This window comes from Hirundo rustica, chromosome 1, assembly GCF_015227805.2.
Source record: "Hirundo rustica isolate bHirRus1 chromosome 1, bHirRus1.pri.v3, whole genome shotgun sequence".
Taxonomy (NCBI): Eukaryota; Metazoa; Chordata; class Aves; order Passeriformes; family Hirundinidae; genus Hirundo; species Hirundo rustica.
Genome location: NC_053450.1, coordinates 79,997,170 through 80,009,170, shown reverse-complemented (window position 1 = coordinate 80,009,170; position 12,001 = coordinate 79,997,170). Strand labels below are relative to the sequence as shown.

The window sequence follows — 12,001 nt, the reverse complement described above, 5'->3', positions numbered from 1 at the left end:
TGGAGATTTAAAATTCCACCTGCCCTGAAGGAAAAAAATGTATTTTCCTTAACTGTTCAGCATTATTCCTTATAATTCACCCTACTCAGGCAAACACTTCAGTACAGGGAGAAGGAATAGTCACCAGGTCTAAATGATCTCTCAGGTTTCATTCTTGGCAAAATTCATATGGAATTTTCTTATATTTTTTATTTCCAGAAAAGCCAAGGATTGTCAAGGATGAAATGTAAGGAATAAGAAAAAGAAAATAGATATAGGACTAGGACTAGGACTAGGACTAGGACTAGGACTAGGACTAGGACTAGGACTAGGACTGGGGAAGGGAAGGGAAGGGAAGGGAAGGGAAGGGAAGGGAAGGGAAGGGAAGGGAAGGGAAGGGAAGGGAAGGGAAGGGAAGGGAAGAGGAAGGGAAGGGAAGGGAAGGGAAGGGAAGGGAAGGGAAGGGGAAGGGAAGGGAAGGGAAGGGAAGGGAAGGGAAGGGAAGGGAAGGGAAGGGAAGGGAAGGCAAGGGAAGGGAAGGGAAGGGAAGGGAAGGGAAGGGAAGGGAAGGGAAGGGAAGGGAAGGGAAGGGAAGGGAAGGGAAGGGAAGGGAAGGGAAGGGAAGGGAAGGGAAGGGAAGGGAAGGGAAGGGAAGGGAAGGGAAGGGAAGGGAAGGGAAGGAAGGGAAGGGAAGGGAAGGGAAGGGAAGGGAAGGGAAGGAGAGGGAAGGGAAGGGAAGGGAAGGGAAGGGAAGGGAGGGGAAGGGAAGGGAAGGGAAGGGGAAGGGAAGGGAAGGGAAGGGAAGGGAAGGAGGAAGGAAGGAAGGAAGGAAGGAAGGAAGGAAGGAAGGAAGGAAGGAAGGAAGGAAGGAAGGAAGGAAGGAAGGAAGGAAGGAAGGAAGGAAGGAAGGAAGGAAGGAAGGAAGGAAGGAAGGAAGGAAGGAAGGAAGGAAGGAAGGAAGGAAGGAAGGAAGGAAGGAAGGAAGGAAGGAAGGAAGGAAGGAAGGAAGGAAGGAAGGAAGGAAGGAAGGAAGGAAGGAAGGAAGGAAGGAAGGAAGGAAGGAAGGAAGGAAGACAATTTATGGGATAAATGCAACTACAAAACCTTATGGAGGGGAACTCAAAGACTTGCAAGACCTTGTTTAAACCATGTGTCTAGGACTGTATAATTGGATGTGGAAAAACATGTTATGCTGGCTGGCAAGCAAGAGAATTTCAGTTGCTTTCAACCCACAAAAGCATATCTAAAGCCACTTTTGGTATGAAATCGGATAAATGGAAAAGTATGTGGTTGATCTGGAATGAAAAGTCCATATTCATACAGGAGAATGGGGTAACCAATGGTAGCAGTGGCACCAGACAGAGAAAAACATAATGAAAAGAGATAATGACGTGGAAGAGGAAGGGATAGAGTTCAGTGGAATGGAGCTTGAAAACATCTTGAGAAATACTCTGGTTATACCAGCTGCAGGCAGCCCATTTTGGAAAGCAGTTTGCTCAGACTGATCTTGCAATCCTTCAGTCACATCTCATTTCCGCTGCCAACTATCCTGCAAATATATAGGAAGCTTTAGTTAACACTTAACCTGAATCACTGTGGTTGTGAATGAAGTACATTGCATTGCTTAGATTATCTGTGGTGTGCCTTGAAAGTAAATTCTTAATTTCAAGAAGTGGTTTTAAAACATACACCCATAGCCCTTTCTTCCTCTTGTTTTCTTTCTGTAGACTGGGTAACTAGGTGTAGTTGTTCTTTCCTCCGTTTTTTTTTTTTTTTTTTTTTTTCCCTAAATATTTTGTTGCTAGCCCTGATGTCTAATAATTTGTATATTATAAATAATTAGATATGTGCTCAAACCTGAACACTGAATTTATGATGAGGCTAAGTGGAGAGGAAGGACTCCACGCTTCTTAAGAAGTATTTCATACTTCTTAAGAAAAATATTACTGTCTACATACCTTCTTTCCCCCTTTTTTAATTTTATTTTTTTTTTTTTTTAAGATAAGTGTTAAAAAATCCACTCTATTGAGATTGTTCAGAATTATTATACTTCTCCGTTATTTTCTCCTGAACTGTGCCTAGGTAGTTGTTGGGAGGAAAGAGTTAAAAGCAGAAGAAAGTATGGCGAGGCTTTGGGGATGGTAGATTTTCTCAGGTGACCTTGCATCTGGGAATGCCAAGGCCTGGAGAATAACAGTGTAGGAAACCCCATGTATTATGCCTACTGCTGGGGTTTTTTTCTGTCTGTTTTGTCAAGTAGAATTTCTGTGTGGAGGTGATGTCAGTGTTTTGAGAGATTTGGAGGCAGTCTCACAGATGTGCTTGAACTCCCTACTTTGGGAAGGAGATCAATGCAAAGGTCATAAAAACCACAGAGGAGATCAAATCATGGTGTTAAACTACACATGCACAGGCCCTTGATAAATGTGTGCAAACAGCAGGGTCGCTGTCCATCAGGATGGGCTGAGCCTGATGGTACCTGCATTCCCTCTTGGCTGTGTCTGCCCAGTGTTGCTTCAGGATCCTCTGGTTAGTGAGTAATGAAATAATTTTACTCTTTGCATTTCAGACATGTGTTTGTGGTTGCTCTGGCTGCCTGCCTGTATCAAGTCAACATGGTAGTTTATTGTTATGTTGTGCAACCTATTATGATCTTTCCACTCTTTCGCTAGATCCTGAAAATTTCAGATAGTGTCTTTAATTTTTGGATTTTTTTTATACTTTGATTTTTTTTTTAATTTAATTCAAGAGGGAGGGCCTATGCACTATATAAATTTAATGAATTAACTCTATACTTGTCCATCCTTGTCATACAGAAAAATACTGGGTAGCTACCCTGTGGAACTTTAACTTAGTGTATATAATCAGATAGGAAAGGGTTATCTAAAAGGGAGAACAAGGTGCCACATGTAATGAAATGCTCTGGGTACCTCACAAGTTACAGAAATTATAATGATTCAAGTAACTTGTGCTTGTTCACAAGTCATCTACCATTTTGTCACTGCTGCATGTGTAATTTCTACCACAAAATTTTAGTGACAGTGGTAAATTTAACTCTGTAAGAAAACTGCTATAATAATGTGGTACTCTCAATATCGTACTGTGAGAAAAGGTGTAGTCATTGTATGTAGAGAGCTAAGAATTATTCTTAGCTATCCAGGTAATCTAATTAACACAAAAAATCCTAATTAATAAACAGTCAAAATTGTTATGTAAGGTAACTTACTAATACCTTCTGCCTTTTTTTCTGGTCTTCTGCTCACCCTTTGAATGTCCCACTCTGTCTTAAGCCTGAGGGTTTCACTCTTGAGAAGTCAGGGGAGAAGTTTTGGTGAGTCATCCAGAGCTTTTTAGAGGGTAGAGGACTATATTCTTCACAGCAGGGGAACTGGGAGGAGTGAGTTTTGACACGTTTTTCCTCTTCAGTTTAACATCAGCTTGCAGTTACATTTGCCATGTTTTGGATTTCTGTTTGCTTACCTACAGTTGTGGATTTCCAGTTACTGAACTGTCAGTGTAACGCAGATTGGAACCTTAACCTTCCACTTTGAATTTTGTATAGTGCATGTTTACTTGATTTTGTTTTGTTTTGTTTTGTTTTGTTTTGTTAATAGAAGTTATGATTTTTAATACATAATAAGACATAAAGTATACTTATATATTATCTCTCATAGCCCAAAAAATCAACTTCTCTAGCAAAAGTTGTAATGTCTAGTATTTCCTTTCCCTTAGTTTTCTCTGCTTGTTTTTCAGTACCTTTCTCCCCATGAATCATTAAAATAACAGAAAACACTCCTGTGAATGACATTATTTCGATGATTAGGAAATATTATTAGTATTACCAATTATAATATCTAAAGCCTGAAATGGTAGTTGTTGGGTTTTTTAATTTAGCATTTAACTATGTATATTCAACTCAAATTTCTAAGTAGATTAATCATTTAGCAGGATTTCATAGAGAAGAGTGAATTGTAAAGTTCAAAGGTATAACTGACTGCTTTGCAAATTCCTATTATAATTTCATAACTTGAAGTGTGGTCACTATGCTGTGCAAGGGTTCTGCTGCAGGCTATAAAATAAGCAGCTTATTGACAATTTACCAATTATCTTCTTAGTTCAGAATCAAGCAATTAAATTATAAATTACTTCAGTTGACTTCATTGGGATATAATACACAAAATAATGAACATAAATCTCTAATACAAGGAATGATGAGATTAGAATCCATTATTGGATTGATCATTTGACTTGTCTGCTTCAAATACTCTTAAAATTCTTCATAAAAATGTGGTTTTCTTTTCCTTAAGGGATATCTTGCACCAATAGATTACACATACAAAGAGAAAGATTTGCTGTGTTTTGAGTTACAGGCTCTCACAAAGCTGTCTTTTTAAAGTACTTGCTTCATTGCACTATGATCTAAGGCATTAGAACTTCTGATTTTGATAGAGATGGCAAATAAATTAACAAAACTAAATTATCTGAGATGAAGGCTCTTCTGAGGCTTAGTGAAAATACAGCTTTTTCTGCACTTAACTGTCCTGCTACTTTTACATTTACTAGCTTGTTAAATAGTCCCTATTATTTTAAATTTAAATTTCTGATGTCATAATCCAGGAACCAGGGTTCTAATGAAACAGAGGCATCTTAGCAAGTTGCCTAATTCAAGGAAGAACTAAAATTGTAAGAATTATGTCTCATGGCTGATGGCCGTAAGAACTTTGGCTGTAGGCTGCAGGCTGTAGGAACTAGGATAGACGGTCTGCAGACTTTGGTGGTAACTCTATACCAGTGGCTGGAGAAGGTACAAAAATTTGGAGAAGTCAGACAGGAAGTAAGAAAGTTTCTCATTGTGGCTGTATATAAAAATAGCACTATTGGCATCAACTCTGCAGAGCAAGAACAATGCAAGAACAAAATCTGCTCTGCTTACTTCCAGAGTAATAAAATTAAATATTGTTCTCCTCCTGAGATTCCAGCACAGTTTAATCTAATTTTTCAGAAAGAATCTTCAGTTCCAAAAATATCTTTATTTTGTACAAACATAGCAAAAATGATTGAAAGACAAGATTAGAGCTATGAATGGCTCCCAGCTGAAAGAGAAATGGAGAAAACAGGACCAGCATTGCATAAATATCTTTCCTTAAACAAGCTTTTGGAAATATCGCACAATTAAAATTCAGTTCAAGTTTGACCGAGGTCAAATACAGAACAAAATTCTTAAATGGCAGCTATCCAAAGTAAGTTTTTTGTTCTTCAAATCTGCTCCTCACAAGAGAAATTGACTAAAAATTCTTTATTAGAAAAAAATAAACAAATGCAGTCTTTTGATCTGTATTAAAATTTCTATTTTAAATTTGGTTCTGCTGAATTCCAAAAGCAATTATATATGAATGCCAAAAAATAGACCAAAAGGAGGACATAATTTAATATAGAAATAACATCCCGGGTATAAAAGTTCTGTCTCCTATACCAGTAACTTGGACTTTGACACATGCACCAGTTAAAAGCATTCATGGCCCATCTTATATAGGTGTTAAATCATATGAGTTTCTGTCACCCTGGTTTTTCTGAGTTTTTTAAAGCCTTTTGAATTTTCATAAAATGGAGTCAGACCTTTTGGCTACTGTACAATATTAGGAGCAGTTTCTACCTTTTTCTCACACATGTAACATAAACAATTCCTTTGTTTTTCATTCTCTGTCCTTTGTTTGCATATTTCTAACCTGAAAACAATTGTAACTGACAGTTGGTCTGGCCACTGAGGCTGAGGAGTGGAAACCCCAAGAAGCCAATCTTCAGCCAGACCCACAAATGTATAAAAAGTAAGAAATGAACAAGGAGGCTCTCTCTCCGCCCTGACTCAGCTTGAGCTGGATCGGAGAAGTCTCTGTTCTGCAAAAACCTCTCGTCTCGTGTGATTGCTTTGCGTGTCACGATCACAAGTTTCAAATGGCATGAAGCATGTTTTAGTATTGGAGGGAGGGTTGCATGAATGAGAAGCAATAGAAAGTATTTTTCAAAAATTGCTGGAAGTTGAAAATCACATGAATACATTTTGAGCGGCATTAAAATATTTTATTCTAAAGTTCTGAGAGGTATAGAAGTGATCATCCTGTGGAAAATCCTGCTTAATGGTTTTAAAACTGTTACCTGAAAGCTAATGGTGATTTAATAGCTTCAGTGATGATTGATCCATCTCTTGCATGCTAGAAATTGTTCCAAGAAAACTCATTCAAAATAATACAAAACAAAAAACCTGTATAAACAAGAGCACAGTTGGGCACAATGTTCTTCTGTAGTAATTTTAATGTAATTTAGAAGGATATTACACAGAATTATGGGAATTACACAGGAGGATATTACACAGAAAATGAACTGATCTATTTTGATCTATTTTAAAAAGTTTTTGTTTTTTTTCCCCATTGTTTCTTTTCCATTGTGACAAAAATTCAAGAAGTGATCTTCTGGAAGAAGAGGTAGAGAGAGATTTGATCAGAAAGACTGGTGAAATAGTTTCATTTAAATCCATTTAAAGATATTTTAAACTCTAAATTCTTTTTAAAATAAGCCACATGAAGCCAGCAAAGCTATTAAAACTCTTCAGAACAAAACAAAACAAAAAAAATCAAAACAAAACACAACACCACCAAAAAACCACACCCCCAAACGAACAACAAACAAAAGCACCAAAAATCTGAAACATCAAAAAAGCAAACAGATGAAAAACATTTCTTCCTCTGTTGGCTCTTCCAGCACAGAATCCAGATACGCAATCTAATACAGAATTCACATTTCTGTTTACTTTTTGGAGTTATGGATTAAAAGGTTTGCTTCATCTAATTATCTTCAAACTTTTCCTTTATGCAATGCTTTTTATTAGTTTAGTCTCTTTTTTTCCTTTCTGCTAGCTCATTTTTAAAGGTAAATGTTACTGCTTTAGAGTAGACTACTGTCAAATTCATCACATTTAAAGCAGGAAACTGAACTCCAGCAGGAGTCTCAAAGGAGGGAAAAGACCTTGCTGGTATGTACATCCATTAAGCAGCTGTGCTTGCCAAGTCCACGTACATTAGCTACTTTTGTGAGTTTAACAAATTTCATCTGAGCTTTCATTCTGCTGACCTAATTTAACAAGAAGGAAATTCAATAACAACCCCTAATATTGAAGCATTATTTCCCTAGAGGCATTTAACAACACTTCTACATCAAATAATAATGTGTGGATAATGGAATATATATACTGAGGGCAACAAGAAAGTGAAAAAAGGGGAAAAAAGGGAAAAAAAAAAAAGGCGCGAGAGAAGAAAACTCTATATTCCCTTTAAAAAAAAACAAAAAAAAAACACAAAAAACACACACCACAATAGTTATCCTAATTTTAAGGAAACTGAGAGAATTTCAACTTTGAATTACTTATGGTCTTTGAGAAGAAACATTTTTTATTATCTGAGATTAAATCTTAGCTCTCCTCCTTCACTCAGCATACCCTTGTCTCCAAAGAACACAAGTATGAGTTGTGATGAATAATTTCCAAGGTGGAGGACCACATCTCCATTTTGTACATGCAGATATAATTCAGCATATGTAGCATATTCAGCATTAGTAGTTTGCATTAGAACAGATTATTCTGTGTATTAATCAAAGTTCACAATGAATTAAATGTCAAAATTTTAGGAGAAAGGGAAAGAGGGAAAATGAAATGATACATAACTTGGTGTTTGTTTAGACCAGTGGAAATAGGTATCTGTGAGTTACTAAGAACAGAATTGTGGCCAAAATCTTTAATAGCAGTGGCTTTGAGAAGTGTTTTTTGATTTTCAAATGCTGGGAGAGATGGGAAGATGTTCTCCTGAGTGAACATAACTTGAAGACAATAGTTGGTTCCTGAAAAGAATCTGTTCATTTATTAACATGCCTGCACACAGACATGCAGGTTTTAAATTATGTCACTGTATTTCATAGTGTACCCACTTTAATAATCCTGACATTTTATTATAAGCTTTTTTAATCAACACAGGCTTGAGTAATAGCTTGAACACAGGCTTGGAAATAGCTTGAGTAACACATCAAAATCAAATTGAAATACAGGAAGAATTTCAGAAATTTTTACGTAGCTCTTCTTTGAAAAATAAAATTATTTAAGATGATAGTGAAATATAGTACTTAGTTATTGAAGGAAGAGTACATGTTACTTACCTATTAAAATCAGCAAAGAGGAGGAAAAACAACCCAAGCTTATTACTACTTGAGTTTTTTTCCCACATGTGGAAGAATATTCAAGGAAATGCAACAACCATCCATGTTTCTTATGCGTATGCAAGGAAGAACAGCAAAACCACCGTGATGAAAGATTGGAGAAATTATGGCCTATCAAGATTACAAATCAAAGGGTTTTATGATTTACTGGAGGAAACAATTCCCAGATGGTCTCACTAACGAAAGCTGCTCTTCTTTAAATGCTGATATAGAAGTAAAGTGAAGAGAACTTGATTAAATTTCTCTTGCTGAAATGACATTTCATGGTTATGTTAGATGAAGGAAGAAATAAAGCAAAGCAAAGCAAAACAAAAAACAAAAGTGGAGACAAAAAAAAAGGTGCGTTGGGAGAGGCTTGCCTTCTCCCTGTGATATAATTTCCTATAATGAGATTAAATTCAGTATTTCAGGATACTGGGAAACCGGCCCTCATATTTTTAAATGTTTCCTAGAGTTTAAGGCTAAGCTCATGTCACTCCATATTACAAGACCATCTCAAGAACTTTTTCTGTTTAAAAGACTGCTTCTTCTCGTGTTGTAGTTCTTCTGATGCATACGATAGTCCCTTTTACCATTTAAAATACCCTGGAGAACTGGTGTTTTACCATTTGTAATTTCTAAACCTACTTTGTGTTAGAGTTTTGTGTCTCTTGGTACTAAGATTAATAGAACACTGGAATTCTTGTAAATTAAATTGGGTGGAAAACATTTGAAGCAAAGGCAGCAGTGTTTAATGTGTAATTTTCAGCAATATTTATTCACCAGTCTAAATAAAGAACACTTTTAGAAGTTTCTGAATCAAAATGGCACTCTTTTTTTTTTTTTTTTTTTTTTTTTTTTTTTTTTTTTTTTTTTTTTTTTAGGGAAATATTCTTTCAGCAGCTACCCGATATAGTCAGTGTTCCCCCTATACCGATAACCTTTATATTTCTGACCAGGTCGCTTTGTATGTCATTACGCTTTGTACATGAAGGGTACAGTAGCAGTGATGTTGGACAGTAGGGAGTGAATGCATTTCAACTTTCATTGCCTCTTCTCTGTTTACTTTCAGGATTTGGTTACTGCATACACTTCAGAGATGAGCTGCTGGAAACCACTTGGTTGCATCAGAAACTAGATACATAAAAAACAAGCCAAGAAAAGCAAAACTTTACGCTCCACTGCCGAAGGGCTTGAAGAGCATCAGCAGTGGAGAACTATGACAGTACAGCAAGTCCTATTACTCCTGCTGCTCTGGATGTGGCTGCCACATCCCTGCCATACAGAAATGCTCTTCAGAAGGACTCCTGATCTCAGACCCAAAAGCTTTGGAGGACGTGCTTTAGGGAATGATGGGAAAGCAATTCACCGCCAGAAGAGAGGATGGATGTGGAATCAGTTTTTTCTTTTGGAGGAATACACAGGATCTGATTATCAGTATGTAGGCAAGGTAGGTTTCTCATAAGGTTTTCTGTTTAATTTTCAAGTGTTCTTATTTTTCCACAGAGTCTTACTTTCTATGTTTTATTCTAATGTATAAGGAGCAGATTTCCAAGAAACAGATACACTGTTTCTCCTACTAGAATCATCAACCTAATGCTGCTTGATAGAGCTACTGAGAAATACTTGAGAGAAACAAATGAAAATATTTTTGACAGATTTGTTTGTTTCAGCACATCATACCCACCAGGAGCCCACTCAGTAGGTCTTCATTATCAAAGTAGATTGTTATATACTTCATTATAAAATAATTTTCCAACTGTCTCTGAATATTTCATGTTTCATACAAGATACTGCATCCTTTTTCTATGCTCATGTTTGAGGAATGCAACCTATTTTGAAGAAAAAAAATTCTTCTTTCTCTTTACCTCTCCCTGAAAATCAATTAACTTTAGGGAATAAAGTTCATTTGCAAACCATGTGATAGAAATCGCATGGTTAGGAAGAATAGAAGACAGCAAACTAGTGCATATGACTGTGTAGCTTAATAGAAGATTAGATAAACAACACTGAAAATGTTCTTTAAATTATTTTTTGTTGATGTTTAAGTTTTCCCATGTAATTTATTGGAAAATATATAATGTGTAATGCCACAATAATGTTCAAACAGGTAGAAGATGTTAATTCAAAATGGTAATTTTCTTGAAAATGAAATTTGCTGTCAGCAGTAATGGGTGCAACTTAGCACCAATGTTTGGTTCTAAACAAATAAATTCAATATTTTATAAAGCAGATTTTCAGTATTTACATGGTTTTGAACTTGGAAAATACCACAGTGAAATACTGACTTTGTGAAAATCATAAAATCACAAAGCAGTGAAGATTGTAAGGCATGTTTGGAAATTACGTAGTCTAAACCCCATGCTCAAAGCAGGGTCAATTTGATCTTCCTCAGGACTGTACCCTGACAGATTTTAAATAGCTCCAAAGGCAGAGAATCCACAATCCTACTGGACAAACTATTCAAATGACCACCCACTCACTAAAATATTTGTTCCTATATTAAAGGGGAATTTCTGTTATATGACATTGTGCCTATTGTCTCTTGTTACATCACTGAGCACCACTGAAAAGAAACTGGGCCTGTTTCCCTCACTTCTTCCCAACAAGTATTTATATACATTAATAGTGTCTATGCTGAGTCTTCTTTTCTCCAGGCTTAATAATCTCAGCTCTCCCAGCATCTTCTCATATGAAAAATACCCTGATTCCTTACTCAACTTTCTGGCTATTTCTCAGACTCCCTCCAGCAGTTCTCCTCTCTTCACATGTGGAGCCCAGACCTTGACACTGAAGTAGAGACATATCTCACTTAGGCAGAGGAGAGAGGAAGGATCATCTCTCTTGATCTCCACATGATGGTCTTCCAAATGGAGCCTGGGGTGCTGGTGACCCTTGCTGCAAGGACACATTTCTGGCTCCCAGTCAGCTTGCTGCTCAAAAGGACCCCAAGGTCACTCTGCAAAACTGCTATCCAGCCAGCTGGGCTCCAACATGTACTGGTGTATGGGAATGTTATATGATAAAACATTTCTTGGAAGAATTAAGGACACTGGAAGATTTGTGAAAGGAAATGCTTATTAAAACATATGAAATTTAAACACTAAGTAAAAATTTAAGAGTACAGGCTTAGGAATGAGTAAGCCATTTTTTATTTGTAGTATTTGCGCTAGCATTTAAATAATGCAGCCATTTCCAAAGCATGTTGAGAGTCTTGTGAATAGTTGCTATATTTATTTCATACAGTTCATACCAAGTGTAAAGATATGATTCCCAGGTGTTCTGAAGCAAGTAAGCCAGTCCCTCAGTCTGGGTCAGGTTGATAGCTTATGAAAACCGACCTTGCCCACAAAATCAAAGCACTGTATTATTTTATTGAAAGTATATTGCTTACAACAGTCCTAGGAAAAAAAAAATAGCTTTCCAAGTCACCCAGAACTTCATATTGTTTAAGGAACTTCAGAAGCATGCTGATTACTTTTTTTCCTGTTGTATTATTTTTGAATTTTTATGATTTCAAATCATGAAGCAGGAGTGTGTTACTTAAAAATTTTCATCTGGTCATAAATAAGTGAAGGAAGATTATTTAGAGGGGAAAGGGTTAACTTTTTTTTTTTTTTTTTAATAACTCACCTGCATTAGAAAAAGAGAGCTGTTGATAAACACTGAACTACTTTGGCTGAGAGAAAATAAGTGTTTGCAAATCTGAAGTGATAAGTAAAGATAAGTAAAATGATGGATTAAGAGTACAATACTGAGAAGAAACATGATAAGCAGTTAAGAC

At 36.4% G+C, this 12,001-nt stretch overlaps 1 protein-coding gene across 2 annotated transcripts in view; it reads left to right on the top strand.

Annotated features, from left to right (window-relative positions):
• CDH10 (cadherin 10) overlaps positions 1-12,001 on the top strand; it is a 96,099-nt gene that overhangs the window by 29,553 nt on the left and 54,545 nt on the right. For both annotated transcript variants that reach the window (XM_040068748.2, XM_040068741.1), the window contains exon 2: positions 9,290-9,667. In XM_040068748.2, the coding sequence (XP_039924682.1) occupies positions 9,437-9,667 (231 nt within the window). In that variant the 5' untranslated portion in view covers positions 9,290-9,436. The remainder of the gene's footprint in view (positions 1-9,289; positions 9,668-12,001) is intronic.